Source organism: Zasmidium cellare (assembly GCF_010093935.1).
Source record: "Zasmidium cellare ATCC 36951 unplaced genomic scaffold M409scaffold_7, whole genome shotgun sequence".
Taxonomy (NCBI): Eukaryota; Fungi; Ascomycota; class Dothideomycetes; order Mycosphaerellales; family Mycosphaerellaceae; genus Zasmidium; species Zasmidium cellare.
The window spans coordinates 449,134-472,144 of NW_022986951.1; the positions used below are offsets into that span (position 1 = coordinate 449,134).

General features: G+C 52.2%; 13 protein-coding genes across 13 annotated transcripts; 4 read left to right on the forward strand and 9 right to left on the reverse strand.

The window, feature by feature from the left end:
• Window positions 1-798: 798 nt before the first annotated feature.
• On the reverse strand, window positions 799-1,862 carry M409DRAFT_64215 (uncharacterized protein; the record flags this gene model as incomplete). The annotated part of the gene is made up of 3 exons (XM_033815965.1): window positions 799-1,459; window positions 1,510-1,694; window positions 1,749-1,862. 3 exons carry the CDS (start codon window positions 1,860-1,862, stop codon window positions 799-801), a joined length of 960 nt encoding a protein of 319 aa, XP_033671385.1.
• A 237-nt stretch (window positions 1,863-2,099) lies between these two features.
• M409DRAFT_64216 (uncharacterized protein) lies at window positions 2,100-3,683 on the reverse strand (the record flags this gene model as incomplete). Its single annotated transcript, XM_033815966.1, has 3 exons — window positions 2,100-2,465; window positions 2,519-3,495; window positions 3,668-3,683. 3 exons carry the CDS (start codon window positions 3,681-3,683, stop codon window positions 2,100-2,102), a joined length of 1,359 nt encoding a protein of 452 aa, XP_033671386.1.
• A 662-nt stretch (window positions 3,684-4,345) lies between these two features.
• M409DRAFT_64217 (uncharacterized protein) lies at window positions 4,346-8,587 on the forward strand (the record flags this gene model as incomplete). Its single annotated transcript, XM_033815967.1, has 4 exons — window positions 4,346-4,369; window positions 4,426-5,389; window positions 5,440-8,203; window positions 8,254-8,587. 4 exons carry the CDS (start codon window positions 4,346-4,348, stop codon window positions 8,585-8,587), a joined length of 4,086 nt encoding a protein of 1,361 aa, XP_033671387.1.
• Window positions 8,588-8,964: 377 nt separating this feature from the next.
• M409DRAFT_19319 (uncharacterized protein) lies at window positions 8,965-9,288 on the forward strand (the record flags this gene model as incomplete). Its single annotated transcript, XM_033804880.1, has 3 exons — window positions 8,965-8,973; window positions 9,029-9,127; window positions 9,181-9,288. The coding sequence occupies 3 exons, from the start codon at window positions 8,965-8,967 to the stop codon at window positions 9,286-9,288; spliced, it is 216 nt and encodes a 71-aa protein (XP_033671388.1).
• A 162-nt stretch (window positions 9,289-9,450) lies between these two features.
• Window positions 9,451-11,246, reverse strand: M409DRAFT_64218 (glycoside hydrolase family 18 protein; the record flags this gene model as incomplete). The annotated part of the gene is made up of 4 exons (XM_033815968.1): window positions 9,451-9,825; window positions 9,888-10,117; window positions 10,751-11,142; window positions 11,173-11,246. The coding sequence occupies 4 exons, from the start codon at window positions 11,244-11,246 to the stop codon at window positions 9,451-9,453; spliced, it is 1,071 nt and encodes a 356-aa protein (XP_033671389.1).
• Window positions 11,247-12,546: 1,300 nt separating this feature from the next.
• Window positions 12,547-13,403, forward strand: M409DRAFT_51535 (uncharacterized protein; the record flags this gene model as incomplete). Its single annotated transcript, XM_033811832.1, has 3 exons — window positions 12,547-12,936; window positions 12,989-13,058; window positions 13,114-13,403. 3 exons carry the CDS (start codon window positions 12,547-12,549, stop codon window positions 13,401-13,403), a joined length of 750 nt encoding a protein of 249 aa, XP_033671390.1.
• A 27-nt stretch (window positions 13,404-13,430) lies between these two features.
• On the reverse strand, window positions 13,431-14,475 carry M409DRAFT_19322 (uncharacterized protein; the record flags this gene model as incomplete). The annotated part of the gene is made up of 2 exons (XM_033804881.1): window positions 13,431-14,277; window positions 14,330-14,475. The coding sequence occupies 2 exons, from the start codon at window positions 14,473-14,475 to the stop codon at window positions 13,431-13,433; spliced, it is 993 nt and encodes a 330-aa protein (XP_033671391.1).
• A 691-nt stretch (window positions 14,476-15,166) lies between these two features.
• On the reverse strand, window positions 15,167-16,198 carry M409DRAFT_19323 (uncharacterized protein; the record flags this gene model as incomplete). Its single annotated transcript, XM_033804882.1, has 1 exon — window positions 15,167-16,198. One exon carries the CDS (start codon window positions 16,196-16,198, stop codon window positions 15,167-15,169), a length of 1,032 nt encoding a protein of 343 aa, XP_033671392.1.
• Window positions 16,199-16,495: 297 nt separating this feature from the next.
• M409DRAFT_19324 (uncharacterized protein) lies at window positions 16,496-17,835 on the reverse strand (the record flags this gene model as incomplete). The annotated part of the gene is made up of 4 exons (XM_033804883.1): window positions 16,496-17,273; window positions 17,324-17,449; window positions 17,506-17,630; window positions 17,677-17,835. 4 exons carry the CDS (start codon window positions 17,833-17,835, stop codon window positions 16,496-16,498), a joined length of 1,188 nt encoding a protein of 395 aa, XP_033671393.1.
• Window positions 17,836-18,433: 598 nt separating this feature from the next.
• M409DRAFT_64219 (uncharacterized protein) lies at window positions 18,434-19,225 on the reverse strand (the record flags this gene model as incomplete). The annotated part of the gene is made up of 1 exon (XM_033815969.1): window positions 18,434-19,225. One exon carries the CDS (start codon window positions 19,223-19,225, stop codon window positions 18,434-18,436), a length of 792 nt encoding a protein of 263 aa, XP_033671394.1.
• Window positions 19,226-19,722: 497 nt separating this feature from the next.
• Window positions 19,723-20,493, forward strand: M409DRAFT_64220 (uncharacterized protein; the record flags this gene model as incomplete). Its single annotated transcript, XM_033815970.1, has 2 exons — window positions 19,723-20,329; window positions 20,465-20,493. The coding sequence occupies 2 exons, from the start codon at window positions 19,723-19,725 to the stop codon at window positions 20,491-20,493; spliced, it is 636 nt and encodes a 211-aa protein (XP_033671395.1).
• Window positions 20,494-20,774: 281 nt separating this feature from the next.
• Window positions 20,775-21,410, reverse strand: M409DRAFT_19327 (uncharacterized protein; the record flags this gene model as incomplete). Its single annotated transcript, XM_033804884.1, has 3 exons — window positions 20,775-20,873; window positions 20,924-21,119; window positions 21,169-21,410. The coding sequence occupies 3 exons, from the start codon at window positions 21,408-21,410 to the stop codon at window positions 20,775-20,777; spliced, it is 537 nt and encodes a 178-aa protein (XP_033671396.1).
• A 1,130-nt stretch (window positions 21,411-22,540) lies between these two features.
• On the reverse strand, window positions 22,541-22,847 carry M409DRAFT_19328 (uncharacterized protein; the record flags this gene model as incomplete). The annotated part of the gene is made up of 2 exons (XM_033804885.1): window positions 22,541-22,673; window positions 22,756-22,847. The coding sequence occupies 2 exons, from the start codon at window positions 22,845-22,847 to the stop codon at window positions 22,541-22,543; spliced, it is 225 nt and encodes a 74-aa protein (XP_033671397.1).
• Between the last annotated feature and the right edge of the window lie 164 nt (window positions 22,848-23,011).

The following is a 23,011-nucleotide window of genomic DNA, read 5'->3' on the forward strand; positions in this document are numbered from 1 at the left end:
CAGAGTGTAGCGCCAGCAGTGGAGTGCAGTGCTGCTCGCGAATGGGATGTACTGGGACGGCATGGCTACTCTTGCGTACTGTTAGACACTCGGAGACCATCAGGTGAAGTCAAGATATACTCTCAGCGCTGCTCTTATCAGATCGCATCCCTACACTCAAACTTGCACCGCCGGCCCGGAAAACCATATCCACCAGGCACATCACTGGAGCGGCTACATTGGGGAACAGTGCTTCGGCAAGTATATGATGGTCCCTTATTTCTCCAGTAGTAGGAACGGTTCCTTCGGTAGTTGTCCATATCGTCACCATTGTCGGTAACAGTGGAGGAGATAAGGCTGCGTCTCAATGAAGTATCCACAACAGCATTCAGCAGCAGCACAGGATCTGCAAACTGCGAGCCGCGCTTGAAGATTCCCACGTGGTCGTCTGCAAGTCTATCTGATAGCACTTGACGATTTGGTAGATAAGATCCGGGTTGCTGGTCATTCACTTATGGCGATGTGGAGAACATGTGATGATCGTCAAACTTACCTGCGCGATGAAACTCACAGTTCACATATACTACCCTACTGAGCCCGGATTACAGACCCTCTGTGGATATAGGAGACCAACACTGTATTCGAGCTGTTGAATATTGGGACATGATTCGATCGCGGCACAGCAAGCCTTGGCGAGGTATCGATGCACGCAACAAGTCTATTGCAGAAGTCTATTTGAACGTGGACAAATTGAAACATTAAATCCTCAGTGGGTTTATTTTGTTCAAGTCCGACGTGTTCAAGTTCTCCACAGTGCCTCTACAATCTGCCTCTCTCGATCCCTTTGTTGACATTCAAGACGGCCACCCCTTTGTCAAGAACGACTCTCCCACCGACTTTGGCTACAAAACGCACTTCACCATCACCGTGATCCCACATATCCGTCTCAAGCACATCACCAGGTCTGACGGGAGCTGCGAACCTGGCACGAAAACTCATCAACGCCCCCGGGCGGCTATCGGCGAAAGTGGACAGAATCAAACGACTGACAACATTCCAGCTGTATAGGCCATGCATGATAGGAGTCGGCTGAACCACTGCCGCTTTGACGTTGGTCGCATGAAGAGGGTTGTAATCCCCGTTGAGTCGATACAGTAAGTTAGCATTCTTTGGAATCTCATGTCGGTATGTCTTGGTTGGCGGTGCATTTGCTGGAGGTGAAGGCGGCGTGGAAGGGCTGGCATCGTTTGGACCGCCCCAACCTCCTTGACCCATAAAGACTGCTGTCTCCGACATTCTCGTGAAGACAGCTTCTTGCTTCCTGCCGCCAATGGGTGAGAGCGATCTGGATACTTCGATGAGGAGATGCTCGGTCTTCACGATGGTCGCCTTGTCTTTGCCCTTGTCGCACACTCCTATCACTTGGCTGCGAATCGCGAAGTTACGGCTAGAACTGGAGATTGGTATTGGTCTGTCGTGTCTGTTAGCCTGATCACTGTCAGATATCCTTGACATACGAACAGTAACTGCTCCAACGTTCTCTCTCCATCCACCACTCTTTCGATGTCCAGTGTTGGAAACCCATTGATGAAATTCTTCGGGGGAGTCAGATGCTTCGTGAAGTGCGCCTTAAACGATGACACTGATGTGTAGTCATGTTTGAATGTGAGAGCAATTGGATAGGTTGGGAATGCCGAGAATGATGGATGCAGTTCCTGGTATTCATGTTAGTTTGCTTGCCGCTGCGTCTTCCTCACGCTGCTACTCACATAAAGAAAGTGCAACTCTGACGGCTCACAGCCAATACTATTCGCGAACAGCAGTAAATCTCGCTCGTTCCACGACACTGGCTTCAGCGGATATTCGTAGAGCGCTTCCGCCATGTCAAATCGGAGACTCGGCGCCGTCACGTGTGGTTGAGGAAGGGATGAGGTTAGGACTGGACTTTCGTAGGAGCTCGCTGACTTTAAATCTGGAGCAGCTCCAGGGATGTTCGATATCAGACAAATCGGGGCCGATATGGTCAATTTTCAAGTGCTTCAATTCTGCTTTTCGAATACTATAACAGCTAGTTGAAACTCTGTACATGACACTGCGCCTTCAACACTTCCCCGGTAGCTTTATAACTTTGCAAACAACTTGATACCTGTCCCACCCACATTTGTTTCTCCATCAAAATGCAAGGGACACAACTGGAAGAATCTCTCCCTTCCCACCTTCATGCAAGCGCTCCTCTTGTGAGTCAAGTCCACATACTTCATCACGCCAAAGCCGCACATCAAATCATAACTCAAAACTGTACTGTTGGTCATCTTGGGCTCGCCAATGACACTCTGCGTTCGGGGTTCATCGAGGAAGAGATAGTGGATAATGCTAGACCACCAAGCCGAGACTCTGTGCTTGCCACGGAAGCGGGTGTCTCCCACCAGGGAATGTCGTCCACGATCGAAGTCGCCCGCATCGGCGTAGACACCGAAGTGGTCCTCCTGATACAACTGTCAGCCAGTGTTCTCATATACTTTCTTTTGACTTTACGTACCTTGCCCCAGTAGATCTCGTAGTACGCAAAGAAAGTGTCATCAAACTTTGCCAATACGGTCATGGTATGTGCATCCTCGTGCAGTTTTCTCAAGTACTCCCGGTGCTGCTCCAGCGTGCCCGTCTCATTCCACCCAGCTGCCACGAAGGGGTCATTCTGCCATTGGTTGAATAGGCGGAGATGCTCATCGTTATTGTAGTCCAGCGCATACATGCTGAAATGCTCGTCGAGATGCGGAATGTACCTGCTGTAGATGATCGATCCAGGCGCAGGCTTTTGCGGTCGACGCGGGTGGAAGGCATGGACTCGCTCGCTGGGGAATTTGCAGCTTGCGGTGTAGTCGAGAGGCTGGATAGGGAAAGTGGCAAGCTCTCTACCGGAGATCTGGTTGGTGTCTGGTGCCCACACTGGCCGTGGACCGAAAGGACACCCAGCGCCTTGCCAGAAGGTGCTTCGTAGGAGGACCAGCTCGTCAACATAGGCATCTGGGTCAGTGCTGGACTTTCCCTCTGGCACGGGATGCTGGCATGCAAGATGCACTGCCTTCAACTCCTCCGCCAATTGCTCTCGTCCCACGCCTACTAGGCCCAAACGGAAGTATTCGAGCTCTGGTCGCAAGGAGAAGAGAGCGTATAATATGAGCCATACCTGCCCAATTGTTGGAGCTGAAGGCTCGTTCCACACAAAGTCGGCCTTTGGTGCCCGCCTCACTCTTCCCCAGAAGAAGTTGTTGGATTCAGGAGGAAGTTGGTCTTCTCTTTGATCTTGTACGGGGTTGGAGAAGCAGACATTGTTGTGCAGCTGCTCAGGCGGCGCTCTTGCATCTTTCTGGGTAGGAGTCTTTCCCGAGCTTCGAGGTTCGTAACGGATCTGGAGGAGCTTCGTGCCGTAGCGTGTGGGAGCTTCGTTGTTGTTTACCTCATGGATGCGGTAGGTAGTGAGATATGGGTGAGGCAGGCGGATCGTGGCAGGAAGTACTAAGGAAGACATGGTGATGGGGGAGTTTTGGGGGGGAAGAGACAAACCAGTCACCTACAACAACAAGCAGTCAACACGAAGAAGCTGATACCGATGCCCAGCTCCAGCTCCCGCTCCAGCTCGAGCTCGTCCAGCGCCATGCAATAATGCCCCGGCTTGCTGCCGTTGTGCGAGGTCCAGTGGCCATTGGATCGATCACATCAGTTTCCGACGTCGCACGCGTTCACGTCACGAGGAAGTACACAATGGACATGGAGGAGAGGACGTGTGGTGTGATGACGCCGTTGTGCTCCACGCCGACGTTTCTGGTATCTGATCCGTCATTACCGAAACGCCAGCGCAAGCGAGAGCGGTGGCGTGTGGGCTCCAATCAGGTGAGTGAATGACCGGCCAAGGGCGCGCTACTGCACAATGGTTCCATCAGATAAAAATTTTCCTTTTCTTCCACGCCCAGCACGATCGACAATCAGATATGGCCGGGCCGCCGTGGACATGGATCAGGGATCGCTGTGGCCGTCCGAGGTTCCATCGTGCACAGATCATCGCCAGATGAACGACGGCCTTGCTTGGCGTCATCTTCGCCCTGTGGCCCCTGTCGCTTCCACATGCGCTTGCTGCGGTAGCCTTTCCCACCGACATCACCCAAGCACAGCACTCGCAAACGGAAGTCGCTATACACCAAACTATTATGTACTGCGAGCGGGATGCCCTGGGCCAAGCCGCCGATGCCGCCGTCGCCTCGCTCGAGACCCTGTCACATGATCTGGCCGCTACTGCTTGCTCAGAGGCAAACATGTCGTCAACTTCAATGTCCGGTCGTGGTCTCGGGGAGTCGCAGGAGTCGCAGTCATGGGCTTCAATTTCAGAAAAAAGGTTTGTGGATCCTGTGCATTGCGTTCGAAGATGCATTTACTGATTGATTCGAACAGGAGTCCAAGCCAGAGGAGAGCGGTGTTGAGAAGGAATCTGCCTTCAAGCAGGCCACTGTCTGGTTTCGCCTGCTACTCACTCCCGGATACACCGCCTGGGACATCTTTCTGCTTGTTGGGGGCCTCATAGGATCTATCGCTGCTGGAGTCCCCTTTCCTCTCCTGGGTATTCTATTCGGTCAACTGATCGATAATGTCAACTCCTCTTCATGCGCCGAGTCTACCGGCGGCGACACTTCTACGTTGCAGTCTTCGATTCGAACGAAAGTGCTCCTTGTCATCTACGTTACCATCGCCAACTGGTGCTTCATCTACATCCACACCACCTGTTGGTCCATGTTTGGAGAACGACTCGTTCGACGACTGAGAGAGCGCTACCTGCGCAGTCTTCTCCGACAGGAACTGGCGTTTTTCGACGAGTTGCCCGCTGGGGATGTCTCATCCCGACTGTCAAACGACTTGGACCAGATCCAGCAAGGTACTTCTGAGAAGGTCGGCATCGTCATCAGCAGCGTATCCTACTTCGTTGCCGCATACATTGTCGCATTCCTCAAGTCGGCCAAGCTAGCCGGAATTTTGGTCTCCCTTGTGCCGGCCTACTTCCTCATGACCTTTATTGGCGGCCACTTCACTAAGAAGTACACCGGTGAGGTGTCGGATGAGATCGCGAAAGCGACGTCCATCGCCTCAGAAGCGCTGAACAAGCTGAACATTGTTCACGCCTTTGGTGCAAGCCGGCGACTGGAAGCCAAGTTCACCGAGTACCTTGGCCGTGCAAGGACGGAAGGCATCAAGAAGACCATCACTGCTGGGGTTCAGCTTGGTCTTCTCTACTTCATTGCCTATTCGACCAATGCCGTTGCCTATTGGCAAGGAAGTAGAACTATTGCCGCATCAGTTGAATCTGGGTCAGGAGGAGCCGCAGTTGGTGCTGTGTACACGGTCATCTTTGTTCTCATTGACGGTACGTACTGCCACTGACACAATATTGCTGGTGCTAACATGTTTGTGCAGCCTCCTTCATTCTCAGTCGCATCGCGCCATTCATGCAAATCTTTGGCACGGCAGGCGGAGCTTCAGAGAAACTGAACAAAGCCATCGCAAGGCAATCTCAAATCGACGGTACTGATAAATCGTACGGTCGATGTCTGGACTCCGTCTCCGGCGGCATCGAATTCGACAATGTGTCGTTTGCCTATCCCAGCCGCCCTGACACGCTCGTCATCAAGGATCTGTCGATGAAGATTCCAGCTTACCAGCACACAGCCATTGTCGGCCAGTCGGGAAGTGGTAAGTCTACAGTGGCTGCTCTACTCGCTCGACTCTATGATCCGAAAGAGGGTATAGTTAGACTTGACGGCGTTGACGTTCGTGAGCTCAACGTCGGTCACTTGAGGGGCCAGATTGGTGCTGTCCAGCAGGATCCCGCGTTGTTGGACCGCTCTATCCTGGAGAACATTGCTCACGGTTTGATCAATTCGGAAGCTCCACAGAAACAAATTGATGCAGTTTTGCATGGTCAAATTGCAGACTTCGCAGACAAAGTGCGCAAGTCCAGCTCCTTCGAGAATACGCTCATCTCACAGTCTGCATCGGTGAAGGCTGTCGTGGAGAGAGTTATGAAAGCAGCTACCATTGCCGATGCGACTGGCTTTATCAATCGCCTGGACCATGGCCTCGCTACCTCTGTCGGATCTGCAGGCAACCAATTCAGTGGCGGGCAAAAGCAACGAATTGCTCTTGCTCGAGCAATGATGCGAGACCCAAAGATCCTCTTACTGGACGAAGCCACTTCCGCACTGGATTCACGTAGTGAGAGGCTCATCCAAGGCGCGCTTCACGAAGCATCGAAAGGCCGCACGACTATTTCCATTGTTCATCGTCTGTCCACTGTCAAGAACGCTGACAACATCATTGTCATGCGTAGCGGAAAGATTCTGGAACAAGGAACGCATGCCGAATTGATCGCGGCTGACGGCACTTACGCAAGTATGGTTCGACTTCAAAATGTAAGCCAACATGACGGCACAGAACTTCATGGTCAAGATACCGAGCCTGAGGACGACATCTCGTCTGCTGAAGAGCGTTCAAGCGACGACACATTCGAAAAGGAAAAGAGCAAGACTGAGGAGACGCCATTACCGGGCGAAACCCTTGCAGGAGAAAACGACAAGGTACTCGCTGAGCCCAGCAAAGAGAAGCCTGCCACAGGAAAGCGATTCTTTTTCTTCGACAAGAAAGACAAGGCCAAGGACGACAAGAACGCCAGCAATCGAGGTGTTGTCTCGACCATCCGTGGTGTTGGTACCCTCACCCGCTCGCAGGCCTTGTTTCTTCTCGTGGCTTTCACTGCATCTGCCATTGTTGGAGGATCCTACTCCGGCGAAGCCGTCATCTTTGGTCACACCGTCAGCAGCTTCAGCTCATGCAACGCTGCCTCTGCCATTCGATCTGCCGGTTCGTTCTGGGGTCTGTTGTACTTCATCCTAGCCATCGTCGAATTCTTCGCCAATTTGTTCATGGCTGGAACGTTCGGCTTGGTCGGAGAAAACACTCTTTATAAAGTTCGCATCCTGTCGCTTCGTACGCTGCTGGGCCAGGACGTCGATTGGCACGAGTCGGATGGGAGAGATCCTGCTGGCCTCTTGTCGTATATCACAAGCGACACTCAAGCTCTCGCGGGCTTGACTGGAACTGTTTTGGGAACGCTTTTCTCCGTCCTCATCAACAGCGTCGCGGGCATTGCTCTGTCGCTCGCTATCGCATGGAGAATCGCCATCGTCCTGTTGGCCTGTGTTCCCGTCTTGATTGGAGCCGGCGTCATGCGCCTTCGTTGCTACGCCAAATTCCACGAAAAGCATGCAAAAGCCTTTTCGAGCGCTACAGGATATGCCACCGAGGCTGTCAACTCTATCCGTGTCATCTCCATATTTTCACTGGAGGAAGAAGCCGTCAACGTATATCACCGCTCGTTGAAAGCACCCTACGAGGAGACGTCGAAGATGCTCCTCTGGAGCAACGCCTGGCTCGCGTCGGCATACAGCGTCAGCAACCTCGTCTACGCTCTGGCGTACTGGTGGGGCTCGCAGAACATCATTGAAGGGCGATACTCCCAACAGTCCTTCTTCATTGTGCTCACTGCCATGTTGTTCAGTGCCCAGACTTGCGGTCAGCTATTCGCCCTCGCACCTGACTTCTCAAAGTCGAAACTCTCCGCAGCAAGAATCCTGGATCTGCTGGAGATTGGAAAGAAGTCCATGACAGTTTCTGACTACGCGATCAAAGGGTCATACAAGGGTGATGGTGTAGGCGCGGAGAAGGACATCGAGTCGACACACTCTAGTCTAGAGAAGTCTGGCAGTGGTGGCATTCGTGTCCAGTTTGAACGCGTAGAGTTCTCCTACCCGTCAAGACCCGACACGAAGGTGCTGAAGGGGCTCGATATTGACGTCAAGCCTGGACAGTTTGGTGCGCTTGTTGGACCAAGTGGTGCTGGCAAGTCCACCATCATCTCGCTGGTCGAGCGCTTCTACCGACCTTCAGCAGGCAGGGTCACACTCGACGGTCTTGACGTGAGCGGCTTTGCCGGCGCCGACTTCAGAAATGACATTGCACTCGTCCCGCAGGAGAGTGTCATGTTTGAGGGCACGTTGAAGTTCAACTTGTCGCTGGGAGCGAGACCAAACCAGGAGGTGACGGAAGAGGAGATTCAGCAGGCTTGCAAGCTGGCACACATCCACTACACCATTATGGAGCTGCCTGATAAGTACGACACGAGGTGAGTTGACTCCACACCGAACCCCTTTCATGAGCTGACAAACGTTCCAGGTGTGGCCCCAATGGCAACCAATTCTCTGGTGGCCAAAGGCAGCGCATATCCATCGCACGAGCATTGCTCAGAAAGCCGCGACTACTGCTACTTGATGAATCCACTTCAGCGCTGGACAGTGAGAGCGAGAAGATGGTCCAAGATGCTCTCGAGAACGTGCGCAAAGGCATCACTGTCATTGCCATTGCACATCGACTGCACACAATCGAAAAAGCCGACCGGATCTTCGTGATCGAGGAAGGACGATGCACCGCCAAGGGAACCCATCGGGAACTGCTGAGGGATTCGGAGACGTATCGCACGAATGCATTGCACCAGGTGCTTGGTGACTAGGTGGGAGAAAAGCTAATTGATACCCTTTTATCAAAATAATGAAAGCACAGCGAGTGTGTGAATGCCACCTCGCCTGACCTGCTCTTACAGTCCTCCACACGAAGAACGAACGGCCCAGGCGCTGGCATGCAACAGAGTTCTTGGACCACTGTCGCGAATCTTGCTTCAGATCAGATCGGTCGAAGCACACCATCATCATCATCCTTCCGATTCGTGCTTGGTACAACTGACATCACTGGAGCTTATGGCGGGCAAGCTTCTCAGCCAAGCATTTAAACATTCACTTCCCAAAGCTTGGCTCTTGCAGTGTTCCCAAAGTCTGGACCTCTTCTCTTCACGTCTTTCCCACGGAACATACCCTTCACATAAACATCATCATGCCTGAAGTGAATTTGAGAATGCTTCCGTTTGAATAAGGGGCTATGCTGACACCTTCAATAGACACAGCAAGAACTCAGTCCAGAGGACAAGAAGATCCTTGAGGACGCTCACAAGAACCGTGATAACCCCGAGCATCCTGCTCATAAAGACCACCCAAAAGTATGCTTTACTTCCATCTCATCGTTGAGTATGTCCTGCTCACGTTTCAACAGCATGGCCAATTCTTGAAGAGCATCCCAGAGAAGCTTGGAGGCGCAGCGATCTTTGGAGCTGGTGCAACTGCAGGCTCTGATTTTGTCAATGGTCTTATTGGGAAATAAATGTATGATGAAGCTTGTTCGAGCATGAAAAACGCCTTTCTCGGCCTCATATCGTGTCAAGTCGTTGGATTCAAATTTACACTGGGTATCAAAACGCCAAACACAACGCCTCGTCCTCCCACTAGGGACTCATTACACTATCAATTTGTTCCACCGAAATGTCTATCCCCACCACTCCCTCGCGAGAGTCCTCCTGATCAATCTCGCCTTCTTCGATGAGTCACCCAGCGCCGTCTTGACACCATCAAGGAATCCCTTATTCGCATACGCCTGCGACGCATCCCAAGCCATCACACCACCGAAACTCTTAAAGGTCTTGCAGTAGTCGATAACAGGTTTCAGTGCATCGGCACTCAAGTATCCAGTACCTGCAGCGGACTGGCCAGCTGGCACGCCCAGGAATACTTTGACGTCCTTGTTGGCCGACTTGGTCGTGGCCCAATTATCCCAGGTCTCGAAGTTGAAATTGTTCTGGGTCGTTGCGTTGGCGACGTAGGAGTTGGTGCCGCAGTAGTTGTTGTAGAATTGGACGAAGATCTGTAAACGTCTCGTCAGCTACGTCTATCTTCACTCCATTTGTGACGCTTCAATTGACTCACCGCATCGAAATTGACCTTGTCCATGCCAGCAGCCCCGTTCAACATACTGTCATCTGCAGCATCCGGATAGGGACACTGAGGAGCAGCAGTGAGGTAGTACTTCTTCGACTTGTCGGCGTCCATCAAGCTTCGCAGCTGAGCGGCGAAGGGGTTGAAGTTCTGCACCGCCGTCTCCAAGTCCAAATCGAATCCATCGATGACAGCGTCATGGAAAGGTCGGTAAGTCTGAGCTTGTCGACGAGGGTGAGTGGCCGAGTAGCTGAGTGTCTCTGCATTCGCCTCTGTGGTTGCAGCTTTCGATGCAGATGCTGTCGCTGTGCTGGACTTCGAGGAGGCCACTTCCTGAGTAGCTTGGGTTCTGTGAATGGCTGCATGAGTCCGAGTCATCCGTAGAACAGTGGTGGAAGTATCTGCATCCGTGTGCTTGAGAGTCTTGGTCGATCGGGAAGCATGGGAAGATATCTCGACAGTGGTTTCTTCCATGCTTTCGGTCGAATGCTTGTCGCTCGAATAGGTTTCCACTGCTTTGTTCTTAAGGGTTGTCTTGGCGGTTGAAGTGGCCTCCTCGAGAATGGTCAGAAGCGTTGTGACTGCAGTTAGTGCGTCTTCATCCGACGTTGTCGCGGATGCCGTTGTTAGCGTGCTAGTACTCTTTACCTTATTAACTTTATCCGTCGTCGTAGAATTCACTACCAAGGCAGTCGAAAGCGTGGGAAGGAGATTCGTTGACGCATTCGTTGCTGCAACCTTGCCTGTGCCGCCGGTCGATAAGGCCGATGATGTGGTGCTGTGGGCTGATCCGACAAGCGACGTGGAATTCGATGCTGCAGAAGGCACCGCAGAGGATGATGATGACGAGTTACTTGATGAGGAGCCAGAAGTAGGTCCAAAGGTATTCCACACCAAGTTGGCTGCCGCGATCGCCGCGTCTTTGCTGGCGAAGCCTCCTTCAGTGTAGGTCGCACCCCCAATGGATAATAGGATGGTCTTCCCATACTTCTGCTGACAAGTCTTGATATCGTCACCAATTTGTGGACAGTCCATGAGGCCGGTATCGGGAAACACTGTACAATTATTCTGTTGGTTAGCAAAGTTTATGACCGGCTCCTTACCCTGGCCAGAAGTAACCTGGACCATGAATGCCATTGGGATGATGTCGATGTCCGTGTTGGCGCAATAAGTGGCGAGAGGTTGTTGGGCCAAGTCTCCAGATCCTTGGTTGTATGAGTTCTGTCCCCAGTACAGCGCTACGTTGCTCGACCCATCAAGACCAGCTGCAGTCGACCCTCGAGCAAGCCAGAGGCCTGCTGATGCTGCTGCTACGCCGCTGATCTTTGATCTTGATCTGTGATGGGGCATCTTGGATAGTGCAACGCAGGGAACAAGAAGAAGAGGCTGTTTGTACAATGATGAGTACTAATTGATGTGTCGATAGATTAGAAGACTGTCTTGTAGATATCTTTGACAAGTAAGAGGTAGTAGGCAATGTTGAAGATAATGAGAACCGATTTGAGAGTCACGGGTCTTGAGCAAAGTCGGCCTTATACAAAGCAACTTGATGTATTCCAAGATGAAGAGCAGTTGGGTCTGTAGGCATAGCAACAGTTCGATCTCCAGGCGCCGCTGTCTGAGTGACCCAGCTCCTCGGCGTTGTCAAGCATCTCTTGCTGCCTTTCAGTGGAAATGAGAAGTAATGTCTCTACCAAACCTCGCAGCTCTGTTTTGCGTTGGACGGCATGGGGCCAGGGCGCGGAAACATAGTAGTAAGGCTGTCAATAGAGGACCGGCGCCACGCAAATTGTGGCATAAGCAACACGTTGCCGGGTTAAAGTCGGTCGTCCATCACCGCCAGCAAGTCCGTCGCTGTAGGGATGGTGGCGAACAGTCCATGGTGTATATGAGACAAGTTGTCGTCTTGATATATTGCGCCGTGGCCACGCAGCCGTTGAACCACGAGCCGTGACGGAAAATTGATGGCGTGCTGTCGCAACGTTTGGATTCCAGACTTTGCTTTCCTGGGCGAGTATAGAAAGGATTCTCTCTCTTCGGGCGACTCTGTCGACCTGGTTTCTGGAGTAACATGTCGTTATCGACCTCTTTCGTGTACGGGACTCGCAAGAAGCTGATTCATTGAGTCAGCTTCATGCTTGACACATCAGTCCATCTGCTTATCCACCTCAGGAGCTCCCCCGATATCGCCCACCATTTCTCGGGCGTCTTGAGTGATGATACTGTGTACGAAGGAGATAGATGAAGTGGAAGACGCAAGCCGAAGAGCGAAGTGCGACCTCGACCGATTTCCCCGACGTCGGCTGTCTTTTCGGCCTTCGTCTCCCCCTTCTTTCTCCTCATCTTCTCCTCCTTGCCCCATAACCCCGACGACGATGATGAATCACATGCTCGTTCAGGGCTGTATCTTGCTGAAAATCCTTCATGGCTTCCCCGTTCTGCAACAGTCCTCCAAATGAAGAACCGGGGGTAAGCCGGGAATTACATTTTCACGAGGCCGATAATGCGGAGGATGTACAGCGAAGGATCAAGGATAGCTGCCAGCTTCTTGAATGACAGTAATATAAGAAGGTAAGCGAACAAACAATCGAAGAGTGATTGGTGTTGGCAGCTCGATCATACCCAGACTACACCACAGAATCTCCACACCATGTCTCCCTCCGCCTCCCCAGTCCAGATCCCCAACGTCAAAGAAGACGCTCGCCGAGCCTTTGATGTACTCCAGAAAGGCGGACTTGCCATCGTGCCTTTCAGCGTTGGATACGCAATCACAGCCACCGACCCAGTAGCGCTCCAACGAGCCTTCGAGACCAAGCAACGGAAACCTCACAAACGTCATGCCATGATCGGAAGCTACGCCTTGCACAAGGAGATTCATGTCCTTCCTGAGCGTGAAGCGGGCATGGTGGGACTCCTGACTAAAACGCTGGATATGCCTTTGGGAGTTGTAGCCCCGTTCCGAAAGGATCATCCCTTGATTCAGAAATTGGGTGAGGATTTGTTGGCGAGAAGTTCAATGGATAATACTTTATCTATGCTGGTGTGTATTCGAATTGGCCTCGTTGGAGAAGTGTGACTCTGATGTGATCCAGGTGAACGGCGGCCCTTTCCAAGATGAGCTTTCAAGATTGGCCGTGGAGGCTGGAGTTCCGTTGATGGGATGTAAGTAACCTCACCGCAGTGCAGCCCAGGCGAAAAATCTGACATATCCTCTTAGCATCCGCAAATGTGAGCGGCAAAGGCACCAAGTCCTTCGCCGAAGACATCGAACCCGAAATTCTGGCCGTAGCAGACATTGTCATCGACTACGGCAAGATGAAGTACGTCCACCCTCGGCCGTCTTCGACAATGATCAACTTCAAAGACGTCTCCGTCATCCGATTTGGATCCTGCTACGATGCCATCAAAGATGTCATGAAGCGCTTTTACGATATAGACTTCCCGGAAGACCCAGGTAGACAGAATCTGTTCTCAGGGCACCTAGAAAAAGAGGCCAATACGTACTGAATCAAAGACTGTCTACATTCCTGTCAGCTATTCAGGCTTTCTACCAATCGTCACATAGAACACCTGATACTTTCCAGCCTCCGGCAAGAGGCACCACCGCATGTCCGCCCGCATCGCCTCGATCTCTTGCTGGTTCTCCTCACTTCCCGACTCATCGTCCATTGTCCTCTGAATCATATGATGCAACATGGTCGGCACCGTCGTCGTCGAGTACTCTCCAAAAGCACGCATATCAGGAGTCTCTTCCGTATTCCCACAGAACGGCCACCGATATTCAAATTGACGGATCTGAACGAACCCAGCTTCTTGCATCCATTTCTCAACGAGCTTGCCGCACTGAAAGGACATGCCTTTCTTCTGCTCGCAAGCCATGCTTAGTGTGTGCAGCCACGACCAGTCCTCGCTGATGACCGAGTCGTTGATATTGTACCAGTCCCATGCCACGTCGTGCACCTCAACCCAGCCACCAGACTTCACCAGCTCATATTCTTTTCTTATGAATGCCGGCCAGTCGGTCATTCCACATATCAGCAGGCGGCTGAAGATGTAGTCGAAGAGCTCTGAGTCTTTAGGCAGACCGGGTCTATCCTCGATCGGACGCCATTGGGACGGTAAATTGGTGGCTGCATTTCCCTGGAAGAAACTGACATTCGGCTCGTGCTCGCGGATTGATGGCACAGCGGAGAGGTCTAGGCCGATACATTCTGCCTGAGGGAATTTCTCAGACATCAGATCGGTCACGATACCAGTCCCGCAGCCAATGTCCAGCATTCGTTGAATTCCGCCATGCTTGATTGGTGCATGCAATACATGGCCTCCCATCATGTTGGACAGGTGCAGTGCTTGGATCTCGAGACGGACGTGCTCTTGAAAGCTGCATATGGGTGAGTGCTGGCGTGCTAGCACTATCACATGGTACTACGTACTCGTTTGGAAGAACATATTGGGCTTCCTTATCTTGATGATAGGTAGGTGAACGCTCATCGGCGCCGATAGAATTCCGCCTGTATACTGCATTTGCAGCGTCTTGTGGTGTCTCGCCAAACAGATCGACTAAAGAAGCTGGAGCCATGATTTGTTGTGCTGTAGGAAGTTTTGTGTGGTATCAAGGGGCCCCGTATCAGACTGGGGAGAGAGATCACAGACCACTTTCTGCGAGCGCATGGGATCGTGGCGGCTTCATATCGTGATGTATCCATGTGCTGGGCAAAAGCAGTGCGGCGAGACATCTTCCAGACTATGGCACAAGCTTCCGATCTAGCCTTCACCGCAGTGCCTCGTTGTAGTCGGTGCATAGAATGTGCAGCTGCGGCGACAGGGCCGTTCTACACCACGCTGTGATGGTGCATTTGCAGGAACGAGTGTGACTTCCAATTTTGGAATGCGGAGGATTCGCTCTTATCTGTTTTGTACATGCGACCAAGGCGCCGTCAAACTTACTGTCGCATGTATAGGCATTGGGCCTATGATAGCAGGTCAAGTTCAGCTGAGTGAAAGAAGTGGCAGCGTGCAGTCAAGGTATAGTTAAGAAGAGGCTTTTCATTCATCAGCCAGCCACGCAGGAAGCCATCGGACTTTCCGTGATAGGCAGTGCATATGAACCCTGCATAGAGCTTGATATTTCGAGGCCTTGCCGTAATGGGTGTCGCATGTGAGCCCAACACACGAGTCCAGTACAATAGAACCACAAGGTAGTGTACATCCAACTCGTCTTGTCGACATTCCATGAGCATCTTGCCAGACTCCTCCTCAGTATTGGTTTCTCACCACTGATGATTGGCGTCTGCTTCTTCCACAACATCCTGTGCAGGTCGAACGCCGGCTTGAACGCGATAAGTCTCCAGCTCAGGTCGCCACGGAGCCCGCCATTTGTCCGGGTGCTCGTATCGCAGCTCTAGCGACACAGCTGGGCAACGTTCACCTGTCCGCGCCGCGTCCAAAAGGTCTACGATCGCTTGCTTGAACGTGGTTGTTCCGCTGAAGCCCTTTCGACAACGAATGTTCAAGAAGTCGGTCGTGGCACCCACTCGGTGAGGGTCTCTTGGGTGTTGGCTGAGTGCAATCCGTAGGGTGAGGTAAAGTGTTTGCAGACGAGGCAGCTGTGACAAGAGCGACCCCATACCCGCTGCTGCGCCATAGAAGGCTGCAGGATATTGCTGGCGCTCAAAGGCAATCTCGATATGCACAGGCAACTCGAAGTGTCGAATGGGGTGGCGGAGAGTCGACACAAACTCGTCCAGGACAGCAACCTTTCCTCTCTGATCGCCTTGAAAGGCCACGTTCACGCTGATGGTGGACGCGTTGAGAATGGCTTCCTCTGCCAATGGCTGCAGCTGGGTGAGGACGGATGACTCGCCAATCATGGATCTCGCTGCACCCGCCAGCGACCTCTTGTGCTGTAGGTGAAGATGAGGCTGGGTATCGGCGGCAAGGTATTCGAAGATTTCGAGGACGAGTTCCTTGGGCAGTTTGGTAGCGATTGCCTCAACGACATGTCGGTAATTTTGCCAGCGCTGGATTTCTCGCAGGCATTGCAGACGACGTCCAGGAATGAGGCACTCGTGGGTAGATGCGTAGTGTTTGGGAGGGCATTGGCAGCCTTGTCGAAGAAGACAGTCCATGGCACCCGATTCTGACATGGGGTTCTCCTCGATCCAGTCGCCGGAGCGATGCACCGGCGGCTCCCAGACAGGCCGCTTGCGGTCTCGCAACAGGCCTCTAGCCCGTCTGCGAGCGCGAGCACTCATGCGCCTATTCGTGGTGTATTCTGCCTCTGAGTCCTCCGAGTAGTCCATGGCGAGAGATGGGTTGTTATGAGTGGTGTCGTTGCGGTTGTTTGTGTGGAGAAGGCAGCAGTCAGTGTCAGCAGCGACGGCTCACAGCCGTGATATTGACGAAATGGTGCTGTTTGAAAATACGCTAAGCCATATATAGAAGGGCGGCCCGAAGAGCGCGTTGCAGTTACCTCTATCGGCAAGAAGCTTACTCCATGGGTTATGTCTACCAGATGCTGTTCACTTCACTGCTGAGCCGGCGATGACTCCTGCTCGTGACCCTCAGAGTTCGCCTCGAGGTCGCATGCAACCAGGTATCTATGCCAAGACCGCCTCTATCATGGTCGCCGCCGTGCCCTCTCTCTGCCAGTACTTCCTCACCACCAACCCAGCCTGCTCGAGTAGCACTTCAAACCCCTTCTTCGTCCTCTCCTTGCCAGCACAATTCAACACAAACATGTCCATAATCCCAGCAATCATCGTCGTCTCGCTCAGTCTTTCTGGAACAATCGCCTCGTGAATCAGCAAGACGCTGTCCCGCGCCATCACGGCCGCTGTGTTCTTCAAGATCTTGACTGATAAACTGTCGACATAGTCATGAATGATCCACCTCATGAAATATGCTTTGGCGTGGACAATGGGCTGCGGGGTCCAGAAGTCGTGCTCCAGCAGCTGCAAACCTCTTGGCAAAGTCTCGCTGTGGCGAGCATGCTCGAGCGTGTGTCCTAGGTCCTGAACCATGCATCTCTCGGCGGGTATATCCGGATGTGCCTTCAAAATCGCCTCAACGCATTGCCCGGAACCACCGCCAACATCCACCAAAACCATCCTCTCTTTCTCTACCTCAATCTTCACAAGCTGTGAGAAGTCATATACCCCTGTCACAGGCGCCGCATCAACCAACATAGCCATACCACGCTGGAAGTTCAGCATTTTATTGGGATGATCTCGAGCGAGCACCTGCCAAGAGTTGTCGCCCTCCTTATTCCACGCGCACGTGACCGGTGTTACACTGGGGTCGCTGGGTTCTTCTAAAGGGTGGGTATCAAGGTAGGCGGTGGGATATAGAAAGAATCCGTCCATGACAACATCGTAGCTGTTGGAAAGAGGTCAGCAAAGGTCGTTAGAGAGGGAGAAACATCGTACACCACGCCTTTAAACCATGCTTCAGCATTGCCTCCATCCGCGGATCCCTTGGACACGTGCGAATGCCAATATTTGCCAGCACTGTCTTGCTGGATGAATCTCGTTCCAACCAATAAACGGAGGAACCTTTCTGGATTATATCAGCTCCAGAATCCCCTTGTCAATTGCCACACCCAACCAACAAAGACTCCTGCACTCCGGTCTTCTCTGCAAGGACTTGTAATTCAAGCGCCTCGTCTTTCTCTTTCGGTAAGACCTCAAGCACTCCCATTCTCATCACGGTTCGAATCGCCACAAGCTCCATAGTCTACTACAGTCAGTAGAAATCTCATGCGAACGGCAGAAAAGCTAACATTGGCGCTGACTTGAAGGACATGCTGTTCCGGGCTCTGCAAGGCAAAGATGAGATCTTTCGCTTTTGAAATAATCTCGAATCTTGCCGTTTCGCTGACTGTCTTTGGAAAGCTTTGCAGGGCATTCGTCAAGGCTTGGATGCTAGATTTGAGATCCATGTTCCCGGAATTTGGTTATGGCAAGGTAGAGCAAAACCCGTCGAGTTGAGCAGTAGTGCACAAGAAGCTTCTTGGGGCTGTTCAAAGAAGTTGGTCCTCTCGACGCATAGGCCGTACTCGACAAGATGTTGAAAGTCTGCAACGACACAAGAGTAAAGATCTCTGCTGTTTGCGCCCACTAGATCACGCCGTTCGCAAATTTGGCCCTGGATCTAACTGCAAGTTCCAGGGACAGATAGTCGGAGGCTAATAACCTGCCATCGTTTGATCCTCTTCAAAGCTGGACGCAGTGCGTTCAATCCTACAGAGATAACCGCGACCAATGGTTGAGATCAACATGAACGACCAGCCGCATTATGGCATAGTAACACACCGACCGAGTCTGGTGTCAAAGCGCCTGTGTTGGCAAAGCGGTAGGATCAGGTCAATGTAGACGTCTTCGCTATCCCCGGTGTGAAGGAGCTGTTGTGGCGTAGATCGACGTAGTGGTGGTTGACTGGATCCTTATTGCCCATGGCAAAACAACAGATTCATCAACAAACTTTTCCATGGGCATGCCAATTGGAAACGGGACTTTTCCGCATCTCATGTCGTGAGCTCAACCCTCACTGTCACCTTCTAACACGACCAGACACCTCTTCTTAACCTCGTCTACCCCATCCACGCCTTTCCACTTGTCCAAGACTTTTTCCACTTGCCTCCACTCATCTTGGGCCGCCTCTTTCTCGCCTTCATTATTCATCCTCTCGATCCTATCCGGCGCACCCAGGACCCATCTAACCAGCTTTCTCTGCTGCTGCTTGTCCTGCTGCAGCCCATTTTCACCACGCTGGGCATGCTCCCTCAGTCCTTTCTTCAGCCCAGCCGCTGTTTCGGCAATATGTCCTATAGCTGGACTCAATGTACTCGTGCCCGGGCTCAATGGCTCCATCTTCTCTCTCATACTTCGTATAGTTTCGGTAGCAGCAATTAATTTCGAGTAGTTGTCGTACACCAATGCTTTCTTCTCTCCATCCAGTGACCTTATATCACTCACAAGTCCCGCTTCGACCCGTAGTACACCCTCCAGACCTGAGTTGGAGAGAAGGTGAGTGACATATTCTTCGGGAGAGAAGCCGGGCTTGTCCAGCTCCGATTCTTGTGCGGCATCGAGAGTGGTCGGTGTGGGTGGTTCTGAAGATATTGACGCAGCCTGAGCGGTGGTTTGGAGGTTGTAGTAGTCTCGAAGTGCGGCGCGATTCCGGCGAAGGCTTCCTCGATCGGCAACGGAGGAGGCGGTGGGTTTGCTGGAGGCGGAGGTGATGGTGTTGTCGGTCGAGGCGGAGCCACGGCGGGAGGAGAGGGAGAGGGAAGGGCGCGGTGAGATCCGGGGCGACGCAATGGTCGACATTGTTGTTCTGCTGCCGTTGTAAGAGAGTTGGAAGCTGTCACATGTCATTGCGGGTGAATCTCGGCAGATCACGGCCCATCCCGAGACACCAACAACTTCACCTCCTTCCTTTCAACACGGTCAACTCCATTTTTGCACCAGGCATCGATTTTTATCGGACTGATAATAGCTTGTGAGCTAAGTTGAAGCTACTATTGAACGATCTCTACCTTCCCCTGGATCCAGGGAAGGAACCAATTCTGCTACGGAAAAGGTGCACCATTTCGGTCTCAACGCACCGAAATGGCAACCGCTATGACTGTTCATCGACGCATATAGGTATCCATCAGGCAGCCTCGGCTGGTCATTGGCTCTCCAGATCGACGAATATGGGTACTGTACAGCCCCAGACACTAATCGGCCGAAAATGGCGCGGCTGGCACGGTCCGAAATAGATATATATCAAGGCCTTCGAAACTACCAATACAACACAGACACCAGCCATCCAATCAGCCAAGATGTCTATCACACACGAAGAAATCGCAAAGACCATCAGAGAAGCCCAGGATGAAATCATTCCTACCAATCCCCAACTCGACTTCGCCCTTAGCAACTCCACCGCCAAAGGCCTTCCACCGATAGCTATTGGACCAGCGCAAGGACAGTTCCTCTCTATTCTTTGCAAATCCATCCAGGCCAAGAATATTCTCGAAGTTGGAACCCTCGGCGGTTACTCCACCCTGTTCTTCGCATCCTCCGTTCCTGGCGTCCAAGTCACCACCCTCGAACTGCGCGAGCACCACCGCGACGTGGCGCTGGAGAACCTCAAGGGCCTTGACAATGTGGAGTCACTCCTTGGTCCAGCTCTCGATCTGTTGCCCAAGCTTGCAGAGCAAGGCAAGGTCTTCGACTTCATCTTCATCGATGCAGACAACGCCAACCAAGACAAGTACTTTGACTGGGGCGTGAAGCTCGTCCGGCCCGGGGGGATCATCTACGTCGACAATGCCATTCGACGCATAACAGACTGGGCGAGAGACGAGCCGACGAGGCTGAACTTGATCGATCAGGTAAAGGGTGATAAGAGGGTGAGGGCGAGTCTGATCCCAACCTTGAACTATGGAAGTATATACAGGCAGGACGAAACGGAGTTGGAGAAACAGATTGATGGATTCTTGATTGCGACCAAGTTGTAAGCTAGAAGCTCCCCACTAGGCGTTTCAACAGCCAGTAAGATGCGCAAAGTATTACGAACCGCAGGCTCATCTTCATCACTTCTTCCCGGGTAATTCTCTTCATGTGGGGAACAATAACGCCCAGCGACGCCAGGTCTGACACGAAGAACATCATGTCCCGGGCGAAGAGTGGCCGCAATGCCAAAATGTTTCCCAGACCTTGGTCACATAATGCTAACACAATATGTGCGGTGGCGACTGTGACAGAAAGCTGCATAGTCTCATTTGACGGCTCGTCGTCCACAGCTAGCAGACGATAACAAGCATTTGCAGAGACAAGGTCCGTGGCGGAGAAGAACAGCTGAGTTGGCCAAAGCACGCCTTGCACGGTCTTGTCAGTGAGTTGTGTGATAGAGGGAACAAGATTCCCTACCAGTTTCCGACAGATAATGAGCGTCGTTGACGTAGTTGAACACAACCCACCACCCATAAACCTTGCACCGTCAGCTCAACTCACTCAAACACGAGGCTCTCACTGACTTACCAATCCGTACAGACTGACACTGCCCAAGGCCAAGACTCCCCACCTCAAAGCACCAGGTGCGTCAGGGTTCCGGTATCGTAGCGTCACCGTCAAGCACGACACAGCCCGGCTCACATACATCCAAAGCAGAACGAAGTGTCCCGCCGACCACAAAAACGCTAGCGCTGCACTAGGCGTGAGATTGAAGTAGATGTGACTGTTCTTGTCAGCATGCTACATCCATTCCAGATGGCGAGCAAACTCACCGGTACTGCTTCGAAGCGTGAAAATGGTGCCCCTTGAACTGCCGATCAAAGCAGGAGCAAGTGCAATTGTTCATGTCCACGACATAGTCGTTGGTCCTCTTTGCGTTGATGATCATGAAAACAACGAAAGCAATCGTGGTCAGCACAGTCGATGCGGCACCGACGAAGAGCGATGATAAGACTCCCTTCGTGGCCCTGAATTCGTCCAGCGGCTGGAATGCTTTCATCGATTTGAGCTCCATGCTTCTCTGCCCCAGATCAATAGTTCCCACTGTTCAATGTGCGACAACAAGGAACAAGACTCATCGCTGTGCATCTCATTGATAGTTGATCTACTCTTTTATCCACCTCGTTCAGCACTCAGCCGATATCCAAACGACGAACGACTGCCCGGATTTAAGACTGCCAAGAGAGAATTGCGACCCTCATGCACGTGTCCCGCCCTTGGCCTGGATCAATCATGACAACAATCTGCGTGTTGTGAACTGGCAGTGTATTTCAGCCTCACGGCTTCTAATGACCAACAAGAGGGTCAAGGGACATGGCGCTGCAGAAGCTGTTCCGACTCATGCGAGGACAGGCCCTACATGCCAAACAACTCACTGCCAGTCTCTTGGCTCCATTCGCTCGCAAAACCCTCCCCCAAAACACTCTCAAATACAAAATCCATCGTCGTGTTATCGAGGTCCTTGCCCTTCTCAAGCTTGGCATAAGCGTTGTGTTTTGAACTTGAACGTATTCGTTTGCGTGGTCTTGGGAGAGAATCCTGACTTGGCTATTTCCAGCAGCTCGTTTTTAGACGGACAAGTACTTTGAACGTAGACGGCGCGGTACTTCGTTTCATCTGGATATGTCTGGACACCGATGACTGCTTTACCAATGTCTGACAGAAGCGTCGTGCTGGCTTTCTTGTCTCCGTCGTTGAGTATTCTGGCGTTCCCCGCAAAGCTTCGTCAGCTCACAGAGTCCGCTGCGACATCAGACTCTCGCGCGAGTGAAAGACAGACTGCGAAAGAACACGACTCTGGGTATCTCAAGCAGTAGTAATCATTATCTTCGTTCATTCAGTTCACATTACCCACATATTCCTACCGTACAATTCCCAGCCCCATCTATTCTCCTACTGCCATCGTTGAGAGGAGCAGTTTCGAGACCCATCATAACGTACAAGCGCAATCTCCTCAATCCCCTCGCTTCCAACCCATAACAACAAGCTATGCCAGTATCGTAGCGCGACGGGTGCTGTAACGCAGCAGACGGTCCGGGAAGCAAAGTGCCAATTCGCGCCCAAGCAGTCGTTGATTAAGCATACTCATGCCAGTCTCCATATTCCAAGGTAGCCAGTCGACAGTCTCGTATCATATCAAAGTCGTCATTGATTCAGGCTTTCAATCTGGCCGCCTCCAGTATACGGCATGACACTGGAGTCTCTGACCTTGTCGAGAAACGCCTTCTCCGAGTCCTTGATCCTCGCCAGTATTTCAGGATCTTTCTCGATGAGGTTTCTGCAACACAAGTCAACCAAAAAGGTCTCTGAGTACACCAACAACTCCTTCATACTCTACCGCAGCAAGAGAAGATGTTCACTTAGTGACCTCTTTCAACATGCCCAATGCAAATTTGCCCATGGCAACGTATGTCGGTTGTGGTGCCAGGACATCCACCTGAGGTGGGCCCATTTTCGAACGTCGAATGGGACATTCCCAAGGGCAAGATCCTTTGACTGACACGTCGCTTCGTTCGCGGTCTTTGTGGAGTACGTGGCCTTTGTATGAGGAGTAAGAGCAGGGCTTGGTGATGAAGCGTTCATCGCAGCCACAGGGCCAGACTCGGTAGCGGTAGA